The sequence below is a fragment of the Stenella coeruleoalba genome (assembly GCF_951394435.1).
Source record: "Stenella coeruleoalba genome assembly, chromosome: 1".
NCBI lineage: Eukaryota > Metazoa > Chordata > Mammalia > Artiodactyla > Delphinidae > Stenella > Stenella coeruleoalba.
This window is the reverse complement of record NC_137169.1, coordinates 53,232,084-53,248,137: the sequence shown is the minus strand read 5'-3', so window position 1 is coordinate 53,248,137 and position 16,054 is coordinate 53,232,084. Positions and strand designations below refer to the sequence as shown.

The 16,054-nt window shown below is 35.6% G+C and overlaps 1 protein-coding gene across 7 annotated transcripts in view; it reads left to right on the top strand.

Annotated features, from left to right (window-relative positions):
• DOCK7 (dedicator of cytokinesis 7) overlaps positions 1-16,054 on the top strand; it is a 214,156-nt gene that overhangs the window by 107,326 nt on the left and 90,776 nt on the right. For all 7 annotated transcript variants that reach the window (XR_013829415.1, XM_079929009.1, XM_079929007.1 and 4 more), the window contains exons 19-22: positions 3,276-3,362; positions 7,558-7,789; positions 10,843-11,007; positions 13,427-13,596. Coding sequence is in view for 6 of the 7 variants with exons in the window: in XM_079929009.1 (XP_079785135.1) it covers positions 3,276-3,362; positions 7,558-7,789; positions 10,843-11,007; positions 13,427-13,596 (654 nt within the window). In the remaining variant the exon portion in view is untranslated. The remainder of the gene's footprint in view (positions 1-3,275; positions 3,363-7,557; positions 7,790-10,842; positions 11,008-13,426; positions 13,597-16,054) is intronic.

Here is a 16,054-nt window from a genome sequence, read left to right as displayed (position 1 = left end):
GGCTGGAGTCTTTTCATTATATTTATTTCATTATATATTTCAAATAGCACTTCCTCAGAGGGGCTTTCCCTCACTCCATGAATTTTCAACCCTTCCTTCCTCCACACTGCTAATACAGTCTATCATTTTTAATCCATTTTTATTTACTAAATACTTATCACTATCTGAAATTCTTATTTTCTTTTTTTCTACAAGAAATGGGTAGTAAGCTCCCTAAGAGCAGATGTTATGTTTATCATGAAACCCTAGTACCTAGAAAACTGTGTAGAGACTTCAGTAAATATTTGTTGTATGAATTTAAAGAAGAAAATTACAGGATTATTGGTATTAGCAAAAAGTAAAAAATGGAAATTACCTGGATGTCTACCAAGGGTTTGTTTAATTAAATTTTTGTACAGCCATACAATGATACAGTAGTTAAGAGGAGTGATATAGATTTAAATATCCCAATGGGACATTTGTAATAAAAATATAAAAACAAACAAATAATGTCTTGACAACCAAAGTCAATATGTAGATACATCAGCAACTGGGTGGAAATTGTTTGGAAAATATATACCAAATTTAGCTCTCAAAGGGGTGTGGGATTATGAAAGTTTTTTTGTTGTTGATTTTTTTTCTAATCTCATATACCTTTGAAAGGCAGTATAACATAATATCCAAAGTTTCACTCCCAGCTCCCACTGACCTCAGGTGAGTTTCTTATTCTGCTGTGGACTAAATTGTTCTAACCCCCAATGTGATAGAATTTGGAGATGGGGCCTTTGGGAGGTAATTAGGTTAAATGAGGTCATGAGGATGGGCCCTCATGCTGGGATTAGTGCTCTGTAAGAAGAGACACCAGAGAGCTTGCTCTCTTGGCTGTGTGAGGACATAGTGAAAGGTGGTCATCTGCAAGCTAGGAAGGGGTTCTCACCAGAAACTAACCATGGTGCGCCTTGATATTGGACTTTTCTAGTCTTCAGACCGTGAGAAAATAAATTTCTGTTATTTAAGCCACCCAGTATATGACATTTTGTTGTGGCAAACCGAGCTGATTAAGATAGTCTCTCTGCCTGAATTTTCTTATCTGTAAATTGAGGAGAATAATTAATGCCTACAATAATTGGGTTATGTTGATGACTGAATGATTAATCGTACGTAGAACATTTAGAATGGTACCAGGCACCTGAAAAGTGCTAAAGAAGTGTCTGCTACTATTATGCCATTCCTATTGCCACACTATTTGTTAGAATATTTTAAGAGAGTAGTTCTTACTTTAGCATGCATCAAAATCACCTGGAGTGTTTGTAGTAACACCAGTTGTTTAACCTTACTCCCAGAGTTACTGATGAGGTAGGTCTGGGCTGCGGCTTGATTATTTACATTTCTTCAAGTGCCCAGAAGATATTGATGCTGCAGACTGTTTTTAAAGAAGTATGTGTTCACATTTTATTTGGATGTCCTTTTTTTAAAGCTGAAAATGAGTGTTTTGGGTTGAAAGAGCTAGTACTCTTTCGTGTGCTGAGTAGTTTCAATTTACTCCTCCAGCGTTTGTTTCTTTTTTAAAGTTTCAATACCTGTATTATTTGCCTCAGTAAAGATACTGAATTTCTCACCTACTTAGTATTGAATTTTGTAATAGGAAACTTCCTTTATTTGGTTTTATTTTCTTCATATAATAACAATATAAAACCATGGGAAAGAAATCCTATCTTCCTATATATGTATATGTATATATTGTTGTTTGTTTGTTTTGTTTTGTTTTGCTGAGACTTTCTATTTTTGTCATTTGTTTCAAGGATGTTTGTAATTGCTTGTGGAGCTTTTATTTTCCCCTGATGGCTGTTTTAAACTCCTTGTCAGATCTGTCCAGTATCTAAATATTGCTGTCTGTTGATTGTCTTTTCTCATTTAAGTTGACATTTTTCTGGTTCTTGGTATGACGTGTGATTTTTTGTTATATCCTGAACATTTTGGGTATTATGTTATGACTCTAGATCTTACATAAGTCTTGTGTTTTTAGCAGTAGGGGGAGGTCCTGTTGCCAGGTGGAGGTAAAGATTCACATTCCCCACTCCGCGTTGGGTTGGGGGTGGCTTATTATTGGGTGGAGGTAGGATTTCGGGCCTCAGTTGACACCTCCCTGGCTGTGAGGGTGAGGGGGAAACTTGTTACTTTTCCCTGATTGGCCTCCACTAACCCCACAATTAGTGGAGGTACTTTTTATCAGTGGACTGGGACCAGTTCCCATCTCTGTCTTCTCTGATACCAGACAGTATTTGTGAGGGTGGGTTAGGGATTGAGGAACTTCATTATAGCCAGCTGAGGGTGGACACCTAGGCCCCTCACTCAGCCTGTGGAGGTGGAATGGGGCTGTGATTCGTTTCCTTGTGTTTGGCCAGATTAGGGCAATTGTTGCATTTGACTAGAGGGAGCAGGCTTTTCCTGGAGTTTTGTTTTTTTTTGGTCTGTTTCTTTTGGCAATTCTGGGTTGCCAGCTTCTCTAGCAACTAGCCCAGGATACATGAGGCAAAACTAAAACCCAGGAAACACTGCCTTATAGTTCCTTTTATCCTGAGGTCCCTAGCCCGTCTGCATCCTTCTCTCCCCTTTCAGTCTTTATGTTTATTTTCTGTATCATGTTCAGGGTTTCTAGCTGTACTCAGCAGGAAGAATAGAGAGAACTGATGTACTCCCTTTTAAAAATAATTTTTGTGATATGATTTTAATTAACACTGCTAGCAATTTATATCAGAAAAAAATGTTTTCTAATCCTTAAAACAATAGACTTCCTTTGCTTATGAATATTTTAAAGCCCAATTAAAACATAATAGAAGTGTTTAAAATAAAGAAAATAGAATACTGTTAAGCCATTAAGATATTGTAGATGTGAAGTTATTGGCATGAAAAGAGATTCACAATGTAATAGGTGAAAAACAGGTTTCAATATAATATGTTTGATATATCACCTATGTAAGGGTGTATTTAAAAATACATATGCATAAGGGAAGATCTGGAATGATATAAAGGTATATGTTTCTGGGAAGATAGAATTTTGAGTGTATATTTTCTGGCTTTTGCTCCTTGAGCCTTTTACTTCTCTTGTAGGAAACATATTGATTTTTCTAATAAGAACAAAATATAAATTCTACATTTATTTGTAGTGCATAAAATATATTTCCACAGTATTTTTTTCTCATTGAGATATTGTAATTTTTTTTCATAATTCACATTTGTTTCAGAATTCATAATCAAGTTAAGCATCTGTGGTCATTGTATTCAATATCTTATAGGTTCCTCTGCCTGGCATGAAATGGGTAGATAATCACAAAGGTGTTTTTAATGTTGAAGTTGTTGCTGTTTCATCTATCCATACACAGGTAAGTGAGTTTTAATAATTTTTGTGATCAAATTTCACTTAAATGAATTGAACATTTTGTCTAGAACTTAAAGCAGTTTTGTCTGCTATAAGATTTATGAGAGTATATATCAGTTAAAAATGTATAGGTTTGGAAGTTACTTTTTAAAGGAATCAATAAAATATCATTTAATGTGAACAAAAGCAAATATTTTGCTTTTCAAAATGTTATTGACTTCATTTTGAAAATTCAGTGATTTTTTGTCTAAGTTTCTAGAACATAGCAGAATAATTAGAGTTGAAAAACCATCATCCAGCTCGTTTTACTTCTCATAGACTTAGATATTTCAAATGGAAAGGGTTCTTAGGGATCACCATATTTTTCACTATATTTCTGGAATGTGCCAAGCTCTTTTCAAAGCCTTTGTATTTACTCTTTCTTTAGCCGGAATGCTTTTCCTTCTCACATTCATTTGACTTCTCTTCATTAAGGCTTCTCCTTACCTCAGAGAAGCCTTTGCTGGTGACTCTTAAACATAGCAGCTCCATCACTCTGTATCGTCTTACCCTGCACTCCTTACTGCTTCTTATTTTCGCTTGCGTGCTCTTGCACTTTTGCTTTCTCTCACTGTGTGTGTGTGTGTGTGTGTACATATAAAGGCATTCATATCCTTTGTTTATTGGTTCTTTCCCCCATTAGACTGTAAACTCTGTGAGGTCAGGGATGTTGTTACCTGTGAAGGAAAGAGCCTGCCCTTAAAGTACCTTACAGTGAAATAGGGGGAAGTGCAAAAATAATTATAATAAAACTAGTATTATGTTAGGTATATGAACTAAATCCTTTCAAGTACAGAGAGAGAGTTGTTTGTTTTGCTGGGAACTGAGTTGCACTGGTGAGTAGGCATTTACCATACAGAGAGAGGGTAGACAATGCAATTGGTAAAAAGCAAGTGCAAAGAGGCAGTAATCTGCCGAAGGAAGGGTAACTAATCTGGTGTGACTGCAGTTTAAAGTATGTGGGAAATCATGGTATATGAGCATAGAAGACCAGGCTGGTAAAAGATTATGAAGGACCTTGAATGCCACAGAATTTAGGGTGTGTGGTGATTTCTAACGTAAATAGTAAGTGTGAGAGAAGTAAATTTGGGAGCATACTAAGGGAGATAAATTATGGGGCTATAATGAGTTTATTTTTGAGTTTGAAGTGCCTGGGCACTTCAGATGAAGATGTCCTATAGGCAGTTGTAATTAATTAGGAGTTTAGGATTGGGGTTAACAGAATAAATGTGATAGCTGAAACTGTACTAGTGAATGTGATTTTCCAGGGAGAAAATGTAGAGTGAGAAGAGATGGGTGTTCAAAATAGAATATGTGGGTTCTCCAACTTGAAAAGGCAAGGGGTGGTATGCAGGGGTTTCCAAGGCCACCTTTAAGTTCTGTTATTTTCTAGCAGAACTCACAGGACTCAGCATATAGTCATATTCACAGCTGTGATTTATTTTAGTGAAAGATATAAAGAAAAATAAAGTAAGGGGAAAGAGGTCAAGTCTAGATGAAATAGAACACAGGCTTCCAAGAGTTTTCTCCTACGGAGTCATAGAGGATAAGTTGAAACAGCATATGTGAAATGTTGTCTACCAGGGAAGCTCAGTTCCCAGAGTTTTTACCATAGGCTTGTCTCATAGACACCCTCTGCCTAACACATACCAAAATCCTAGATTTGCAAAAGGAAAGCAGGTATTAAGCATAAACCATATTGTTTGCACAAACAGTTTAGGTATAGTGAGCAATCGCCTATCAGTGGGAACCCTCCTGAAATCCAAGTTCCCAGATGCCAGCCAAGGACCAACCTTGTAAGCAGGCCTTTGAAATGTCTTAAGCTTGCTATGTTAACTCTTTTCTGCACAGTGAGGTAGGGAAAGTAAAAAGACAGGGTGCTCTATATCACGTTTTAAAACAATAGCAAAGGACTTCCCTGGTGGCGCAGTGGTTAAGAATCCTCCTGCCAATGCAGGAAACATGGGTTTGATCCCTGGTCCGGGAAGATCCCACATGCCGTGGAGCATCTAAGCCCGTGCGCCACAACTACTGAGCCTGCACTCTAGAGCCCATGAGCCACAACTACTGAGCCCGTGTGCTGCAACTGCTGAAGCCCATGTGCCCTACAGCCTATGCACCACAGCTACTGAGCCCACGTGCCGCAACTACTGAAGCCCACATGCTCTAGGGCCTGCGTGCCGCAACTACTGAGCCCATGTGCTGCAAATACCGAAGCCTGCATGCCTAGAGCCCGTGCTCTGTAACAGGAGAAGCCACCGCAGTGAGAAGCCCGTGCACTGCAACCAAGAGTGGCCCCCGCTCACTGCAACTAGAGAAAGCCCACGCGCAGCAACGGAGACCCAACGCAGCCAAGAAAAAAACAAAGAAACAAACAGCAAAAAGGTAGTATATACATTTTATTTAGCAGTATGCAGGTAGATCCTAGTAAAATAATGCTCCAGTGGAGTTTTTACTTTTCTGTTGTTAGATATGCTTATGTTTCCTATAGACCTTATTCTTCTGATAATGAGAAGGTTGACATTATAGTATACTGTTTAAATATATTCCTTCCCTTAATAAAATTATTCTTAATATCACATGATATCTTCTTAAGTATATAAATACATTATTTTTCAATGTATTTTTGAATCCTGTAATCATTGTTAGTGTTCTCTTTTTCTAGTGTTGGTAATATATTTGTGTTTTACTCCTGACTTTATTTTTATGGAGGCAGGTAGATACATGTATTGTCTTAATGTAACAAGGAAGGATTTGGGGCAAAATACTTCATAGAGATGATTTAGAATCTATAGAATGTAGAGGAAGAATAGAGTGGAAGTGTCTAGTGTGTAGCCCCCTGACATTCACAGTCCTGTGACTGAAACTCAAAAGCTTATAAAATTTTACAACTCTGTAATATAATTTTATCATGTGTTATAATCTTTTTTAAAGGATCAATTGAAGACAATAAATGTTTTTTATGATGTTTTGTACTTTGCTTGTAGGTGCTTTGAAATTTACTGGATATATAGTTAGAATTCAATAGTATTATTTTTATTCATTTAAAACATATAAAATTAGAACAGTATTAAAATTATAAATGTGAAGTTGTTTAGCATTACTGCCTTTTCTTAAAGTTTATTTTCATTGTTAACTAAGTAAAAGTCTTCCCAGAGTTTCAGTAGCCTTTTTCTCACATCCATTGGTCAGAACTCAGTCATCTGTAGGTATAAAGGAGGCTCAAAGAGCAGGCACATTACTGCTTTAAATAAGATTGTGGTTCTATCAGTGTAGAAGGAGGTTAAATAATAGCAGTTAGGATTTAGTCAGGAGATAGAAACTGCCAGTAATTTGAGTGGAGAAAACCTGCAAATAAATAATTGTTAACTAAGTTAAAGGTGATTCACTACTAAATGGGTTAAAAGAGAATTCTGATTGTAACAAAGATAGCAGTTGCAGAAAGTGGTAAGGGAGGAAGGAACCTAGAAACCTAGAGCAAGATCTTGAAGGATGTCAGTCAGACCTCTGAGGAGAGGACACCGCTGCTACAGGAACACAGTGCCTGCCATGCTGTAGTATTGAGGAAGCTTGGTAGAGAGCTCCTGCTGTGGAACTGTGAGAGCCACCACTGCTGCCCATGTCCCTCACCTCTGAGCCACAGCATGCACGTCTACTCGCTGCCATTAGGAAAGCAAACAGGAGGAAGAAGATTCCCTTCTAACTCCTCAAGCCTAGCAGACTGTTTCCCATACCCTCTGTTGTCAGAGCCTATCACAAGCCAGCTGACAAAGGACAAATGTAGTTTGAAGAGTCTAGCTCCAGAATTGCAAAATGTGGAAAAGATGGTGGGTTTGGATGGAGCTAAGAGGTAATAAATTAATAATGGGCTCAGGTAGGTTACTAACACACTCGCCATAATAATTGAGCTCTAAAACAATAAGGCAGACTCACACTGGAAAAAGAAATCCTAATATCAACAGTTTTTTTGAGTAATCAATAGTATTTGAAGTGGCTACTTTACAATAATAGCTGAGAATAGATGTATTTAATTGGAAACAATGTATATACGAATATGTACTTTTTTGTATTATCAATTAATATGAGATATCAGTGGTCCATAGTTTGTGGAATGTATGAAGTTATAATTGTTTAGTGCCTCTGTTCATTCTTTGTTTTAGGATCCTTATCTTGATAAGTTTTTTGCTCTGGTGAATGCTCTGGATGAACACATGTTCCCAGTCCGAATTGGAGACATGCGAATCATGGAAAATAACTTAGAAAATGAATTGAAGAGCAGTATTGCAGCATTGAATTCATCTCAGTTGGAACCAGTGGTCCGATTTCTTTATCTTCTGCTTGATAAACTGATACTTTTAGTTGTTAGACCTCCTGTCATTGCTGGCCAAATAGGTAATTTACCTATGTTGGGGGAATCATGAAATATATCATTCAACATTTCTAACTTTTACAGAAACAGACTCATGATTCCTTTTTGCCATCTCTATAAGGACTGTGTTTGACTTTGTGGGGCGTTGTTACTTACTTGTTTCTAATGCTGGAAAATAACTTTCTTTTGTTTCTATAAAATGTGCCATATAGACTTTTACTCAAATTATGAAAACAAATTTATTTATTCACTCATCAAATATTTATTAAGCACTTAATATGTACCATACAGTGATAGGCACTGACAAAGGCATGGTTTCTGATTTTAAGGATCTCTTAGACTAGTTAAGAAAACATGCAACTGATAAATCATATTGTGTTTTACATGACTTATAATCTATATTTTCACTCATCTGCTATCCTCTATTTAATATAGCTATTATTCTCTTCGTTGACTCAAAATCTCTATCTTCTTTTTCTTGTGAGTTTTTCTTGAAGGAGAGGTATTCAGGTTTCCTACCTTTTTTCCAAGATTCATTCCTTTACTTTTGCTAACAGCTTCCACCCAATCCTGCAAAGTAGTTGAGTTTGTGAGAAATTTCAGCTAACTTGTTATAGAAGTTTCGTATTAAGTGGTGGCACAAAGGAGAATAGTATTCAACTCCTTGAGATTTTTTTAGGGACACTTGTAAGTAGAGGTGATTCTTGGGTTGAGCATTTAAAGATGAGTAGGAGTCTGATAGGTAAATAAGTAGCCCAGGGAAATGAAACAGTATGTGTATAGTACACAAACAGATAAACTAACCTGGAAATTTTGGGGGAATTAAAGTAATTAGTTATGAATTGGAGGGTTAGTGATTAGAGATGATATTGGTTGTAGGGGAGATGAAGTAGGGTCCTTGACACATTAGGAAATTGGACTATTATTCTGTAAGAATCAATAGCCTTTGAAGGATCTGGTCTTAATTAGAAAAGTAATGTGACTAGGTTGGCTTTTATAAGGATGATTTTGCACGGAGGTAGATTGAAAGTGAGAAAATCTGGAGGCAGGCAGACAGATTTGAAATCTTGAATTTTATACAAAAATTTCTGTGGTCCTGATAAAAGACAGTGATGGTGGGATAGAGAAGAGAGGGTAGTTTAAGAGATACTGAAGAGATGTTGTAGAGAGTAATGTTACAGAAGTCATAGAAGATTTTAAGAAAAAAAAGTTAACATTGTTCATTTTTGTAGATTGTATAGTAAAATAATCACAATAGTAACAAACATTTCCACAACACTTACAGTGTACCAGGAATTGTGCTATGTACTTTATTTATATTAATGTATGAAATCTTTACAACTCTAGGTATAGGTATGAATTTCATGATTTCATGAATAAAATGATGAACATACGCTTAAAAATTTACCTAAGGGGCTTCCCTGGTGGCGCAGTGGTTGAGAGTCCGCCTGCCGATGCAGGGGACACGGGTTCATGCCCTGGTCTGGGAAGATCCCACATGCCGCAGAGCGGCTAGGCCCGTGAGCCATGGCCGCTGAGCCTGTGCGTCCGGAGCCTGTGCTCCACAACAGGAGAGGCCACAACAGTGAGAGGCCCGCGTACAGTCAAAAAAAAAAAAAATTTTACCTAAGGATTCAAACCCAAGCAACTGACTCTAGAGTCCCACTCTTACCTACTGTACTGAAGAAGTGTCCACTGGTGAAATTAACGAGAATAGTCTTGGTCAAATAGTGAAAGGAGAAACCAGATTACAGAGAATTTAGTAATAAATAGCAGATGGTGAAAGGAATGCAAAAAGCTTATACTGTTTTGAGAAGTTTAGTTAGAAGAGGATGCAAGGTTGATTAGGGCATAAGAGTGGAGAGATTTGAGCATGTTTATATGCTTTGAGAATTTATATAGAGGTGCAAGAGATTTTAATGAAGCAAGCATGTAGGACAAAAATTAAGGTGGATAGATCATTCTTATATAGGAGACGAGCACTGCTTCTTTTGGAAAGGAACTAAAAATTGTTTCAGATTCTGATAAATTTATAGGAAGAATTTCAGGACTTTCATGCTCTATAAATTTCTACTCTGAGATAAAAAGCAGGATTTGTGGAGAAGGGAGTAAAGTGGACCTAGTTTTGTGAAGGATTCTGATGGTTTGGAATAGCTACTATGAGGAAAAGGAAAAGGAGTCAACCAGGAACACAGGTAGGATTGCTAAACCCTGCTTAGGTTTCTCTCTTTCTAGTCTCTCTTCTAGTTCAGTATATATAGATTAATCTTCCTAAATGACCACTCTATCTGATATTTCCACTTTTAGGAAAACTTATTGGCCTCATTATCTGTTCATAAATTCCTGTCTTGATTAAATAAATCATAAAATGTGAGGCGCTGTTGCTCAGAATGGCTGTTTGGATTATCCATTTATTCACTGAGCTACCGGAATTTCCCAATTTTTGCAAAATTCTTGTTATATACTAACTTGAATGGCTGGGTAGGTATTACTTAGCCTGGCATTTAATGTGCTATAGTCTTACCTCAACCTGGTTTTCTACCCTTTTTTCCTTCTAATCCTTTTACAGAGCTACTCACTTCAATTAAGTTGCTTATCAACTCTTTTCTATTAATATTTTTAATAATCTACTTTTATTGGTAATTTTTATTTTATAAACAAAAGTAACATGTGCTCAATGTATGGTATTTAGTTTCTCAGAGTCATCTCTAAAATGAGAAGTTACTTCTCAAAGGTTATATATAAGATAGATTTTTTACTTATCATGTGCTTTGTATTGTTTTACAAAGTAGTGGGTACTGTTTGATGATTCTTTTTTTCTCACTAAGCAAAGCCACATAGTTTTCATGTTAAATTAGTAAAATTAGTTTTTTCTGATTTTTTTAAGATAAGTATTTTTGATTCAGTTAATACAGTATCATAAAGATACCATAAAATTAATATCAAATATCATCTTTATACGCTTACTGTGTGTAGTCACTATACTTAATGCATATAGTGAAGGCAAAACCTTGATCTTTTTGGAACTTACAGTCTAAAGAAGTTAATGGAAAAATATTTTCCTCCTTCTTAAAAGTAAATCTAGGTCAAGCATCATTTGAAGCCATGGCATCAATTATAAATCGGCTTCACAAAAACTTGGAAGGAAATCATGACCAGCATGGCAGAAACAGCCTTCTCGCATCATATATCTATTATGTTTTTCGCCTACCGAATACTTACCCTAATTCACCATCACCAGGTATTTTATTCTTTTTACTAAGAAACTATCTTGCATAGATTATGTGTTCATAATAGGATTGAAATAATCTTGTAGTCCATGGTGTGATGCATTTATTCAATAGCCGACATTTGTTGAATGCCTGCTAAGTGCCATGGGCTATGCTATGTACTGGAGTTAAAAGGATAAACAGGTTGTATTTTAAAGCATCATTATTTATACAGCTTCCTTTAAGTTGAATTAGAGAGATCTTGGTTGAATTAATTTTTAGAAATGAACCTTGAAAATAACTTCCGTCTCTGGAAGCATTTTATCATTCCCAGTTAAGATAAATAATTTAGAAAAATGGTGCAGATGAACTAGTTTGCAAGGTAGAAATAGAGACACTGATGGACACCAAGGGGGGAAAGCGGGGCAGGGGGAGGTGGTGGTGGTGGGATGAATTGGGAGATTGGGATTGACATATATACACCAATATGTATAAAATAGATAACTAATAAGAACCTGCTGTATAAAAAATAAAATTTAAAAAAAGTTGCATCTCAAGGCATTATGGGTAAAATTGGAAGGAAGAGTATTTAAGAATCCCCACTGAGGTTCTCTGAGTCTATTTGAGGCTAATGCAGTCATCTCAGCTTGATTTATGATTATGTAGTCTGACGTACGAACTGCTGTTTGTGAACAGTTTAATAAAAGGCTATTGCTCCAAATTCCAAATTAGCATTGAGGGTGATTTCTATTAGAAAAGACATTTGTGGAGGATTTTGTTCTTGATACTTAATAAAGTGAGTTCTTTTTCTCAGTATGATACATGCTGTTGACTTGTGGCTCAGCTCTAGGGACCTGATGTTGTATTCAAAGAGTAAAAACATATCTCTGCTCATTGTTTATTTACTACATTTTGGGGTACATATGGCAAAGTTGTTTTCCTTACAGTTCCCAGTTCAGTTTTTTCTCTTGATTATGTGTTAAAAATATGTGCATAAAGTTCCCCAGTATCTCAGTAAAAAAAAAAAAGATAAATAGAATGTTATATTTGTCATTCAGAGTGCTATTGGACGTTAAAGAAGAAATACGATGGCTCAGTAGTTTCCTGGTAACCCTGTGAAACCTACAATACTGTAAAAGATTATCCTCTAGAAGAGTTCTGATCTCTTCATGGTCAATAAGATCATACAGCCTTTTTGAATATTAGAGCCCAGAGTAGCCACTTACTTTTGTTTTATATGACATAGGTGGTAGTGGTGGTGGTGGGGGATGTCTTAGTTTGAATCACTCTTTAGTTGTTCAGTTAGTAGGTTAATGATTATATTGTGCATACTTTTCAACCTGTTTACATATTTGTCTGTATGAGTCATCCATTCCTCACTAGTGATAATGGTAAGTGCCCTTTTCAGCTGTTGTCATTGTTAGCATTAATAATGGTGACAAGTAATTATGACATTCACTCTGAAAACTCGGCATAATAGTAATCTCAGTTTTAGCACATTTTATTTCTTAATTGAAAAAGAGAGCTAATTGACTCTTAAAGTCTTGCTCATAATTTCCTATCTTGATTTCTAAAATTATAGTACTTGAGTCTCTGAGTACATAAGTGACTGTGGACTGTATATAATGCTACTCCATTTACTGTTCCATTCAGTACACTATTAGAATTTCACAGATTTTGCAAAATGTCTTTTTTACATGCTGACCTGAAGACTACAAACTACTTAGTTGACAGGTGTGTGTCATTTGCAAATATGACACTCAGAAAGATTTCTTTAAAAAAGAAAAATGGAGATACAGTTGTTGGGTACTTTATGTTCATAGATCCTGGTTGAAAAATGGTATCAGGCTTGATTTCAGACAAAAAGGGGATTCTTTGCTTTTTTTTGTATAACCTGGGCTTTTAGGAGAATTATCTTTAGTATACATTTATGAATGTATATTATAAAGTTGCCATTTTGTTATAGTTAAAATTGTCACTGATAAAGATAGAGACCTAAGCCATAGTTTCATTTAAGAGATATTGACAGAAAATTGGCTCTCCCTCTTAGTGACTGTGTTTCAAGGGGCAGAGCAGGAGGGGTGGGAAAAAAGGAAAAGATATTAGCTGGAGCATTTTGGGTCTTAGACACCCTCATATATAAGGAAAGGTAACGTTTGTGTATGTTTCTTATTACTTTTGTTTTTTATTGTACATGTAATAATCATAGAAACATTGAAGAGATAATGATTGTATTTATAATTCACATGGTTTTGTCAGCTGCTGTAAAATAAATTATCTTTGTATAGCTATCACTAGGTCTGGCGTGTTTTTCTTATTTATAGTATTTTCATTTAGAAATAAAAGCAATTTATAATCTTTGTGGAATTTTGTAAAGTGGAAGAGATTTTTTCAGGTCCTTTGCTGATTAATTTTTTGCTTAATTATATGTTATTTTATGTACACCTCTAGGTCCTGGGGGTTTGGGAGGATCAGTGCATTATGCCACAATGGCTAGATCTGCTGTGAGACCTGCAAGCCTTAATTTAAATCGTTCTCGGAGCCTTAGTAATAGTAATCCAGATATATCTGGAACTCCCACGTCACCAGATGATGAAGTACGGTCAATCATCGGCAGTAAGGTAAACTGAAGATACGCATCTATAAATTTGGTTTTCAGGTTGTGAACAAATGAGAAATGTCCAATTGTTTTACTTTTTCTTAATTTTAAAGTGTATTTGAGTTAGTAATAAGAAAGAAATTGTACGTTTCTATTCTATCAGTGAACACATAAATGTTTGATGTTTCTATTAAATGTTTCTGCTATTACAAACTGGTTTGTGCGCTCTGCTCAAGAATATCTGCCAAATTAAAACATTTGTGCAGGATGACCAGTCACATATGACTCATTGTCTGTCTGATTATCATGTGAAAAATGGTTAGATTGATTTTCTAGAGGATTAAAAGAGACCTGTGACTGCTGTGTAGTTGGGACATACTATCAACTTAAAATATGAGCCTCCCTTCTCCAAAAATATCAAGAACAATGATTAACAATTAATAGAGCTACATTTCACATGGAAAACTCTATGTAAGATGCACCAGTATTAGAAAAATATGATTTATTTAGTCATGGTTAGTGATTATCCCAGACAATAAGGGAGAGGCCAGCCAATATAAGATCCAGCTATATTTTATGTAAGCATCAATCTTTATTACCCCCCAAAATATACTTAAGGAACAAGTAGTCATTACCTTTCTATAGTTAAAGTACAAAAATAACTCAGAGTTTGAAAAATCAAAGTGGAAAAAAAGAACAGTAAGACTGAGGCCAAGAAATCACATTATGCTGGGTTTTGACCAAACCATTTTAAATTGATTTTTTGCTATTAGAAAGAAGGAAGATACCTTTGTTATGGAATCACAGCCAACTTTTCTTTGGCATTTTAGTCTGTTAATTAGGATATGAGGAAGAATTAGTAAACGTGTTCTGGGGTCTGTGTTTAACCCTTAGCCTGAACTAAATAGACCTTATTATTTTTTTAATGATCTGAGCTTGTTTGTGTGAAATACTTGAATATGGATCAAACACATCAGAATTACTTAAATCTACTCATATAGTTACAGAAATTTTACATTCAGACACTTCTAATAAACTTTAGCATTGCGCATTTTAAAGTACCTTTTACGTAATTTGAAAGTAATTTCTCACAGATCAAAAATACATTTTTTAAAGTAATTTCTTACAGATAAAAAAAATATTTTGTAGCCTTATAATTTAAAAAATAAATTAAACATGAATTTCAATAACTTAAAGATCCAAATAGGTGTTACTCTAATTAAACAAACTTTCACTTTTTGTGAACTTTTGAGAAAATGATGTTCAGATGTATTTACATGGTTACTGCAGAGTAACCTGAGTAATATAGGAATTACAAAAGAGACGGCTTTTCTCCCTCCACATATCTTTCCATGTCTAGGAAGAGAAGGTTTTTTATCCTTGTCTTCATTCTTGATCTTTTCTCATTGTAATGGAGGTAATACTTAACATAATTTACGTACGTAAATACAGTTCTTCAGTGGAATGAATCTCATTTGTGAATTATAAGAAATTTTCCTATTAAAGAGCTTTAGACGCCATTTTTCTCAAGGTTCTACTTTTGAAACATCTCTTAATTTCCGTAAGATTTGCATTATGCTTCATTTAGCATAATTCTAGAGTTTTCCTTTATATATGATGTATTTGATAGATTATAACATCAAGATTTAGAACAAAAGTGTACATGTATTGGAATGATTATTTGTCTTTTTTCAAGTGGTTCATAAAATGGGACATAATAATGATGTAAACTTGCTTCTGGTATTATATACATAAACTTTTGAGAAAGCCGTCATAAGATGAGACTTTGTCTTATGACAATACAGTCTTGTCCTAATCAAATTTTATTCAAATGGTGTTTGTGTGTTCTTTTTTTTTTCTTTTGGTTGCATTATTTTTAATTAGTTTTTCTGTTTTTTTGCGGTACGCGGGCCTTGCACTGTTGTGGCCTCTCCCGTTGCGGAGCACAGGCTCCGGACGCGCAGGCTCAGCGGCCATGGCTCACGGGCCCAGCCGCTCCGCGGCATGTGGGATCTTCCCAGACCAGGGCACGAACCCGCGTCCCCTGCGTCGGCAGGCAGACTCTCAACCACTGTGCCACCAGGGAAGCCTCCTGGTTGCATTATTTTTGATAGCTACCTACCTTCATTTTGGACTATCATTTAGTCATAATCCCTAATAATAATGGTGTATAATTTTATCTCATTGAAAAATTATAAGGAATCTGAAGTTTATTTATAGCTACTCTTTATTTATTCTGATTTTATTGGCTTGGAAATTAGAGAAACTCTTCTTTAATGATTTTTGTCTTTCACTCTGCCTTAGCCATGGTCATACCCTTAGTCTTGTCATGATGAATAACTTTAATCCTCATTATCTCAATTTCATGCATCTTGTTCTCTAACCATTAGCTCATATTTTTCTGCCTAATACCCCAACTCCAACAATTTCTCTGCTCAGCAACCTCCAATCACTTGATCGTATGACCTTTTTACTGTACC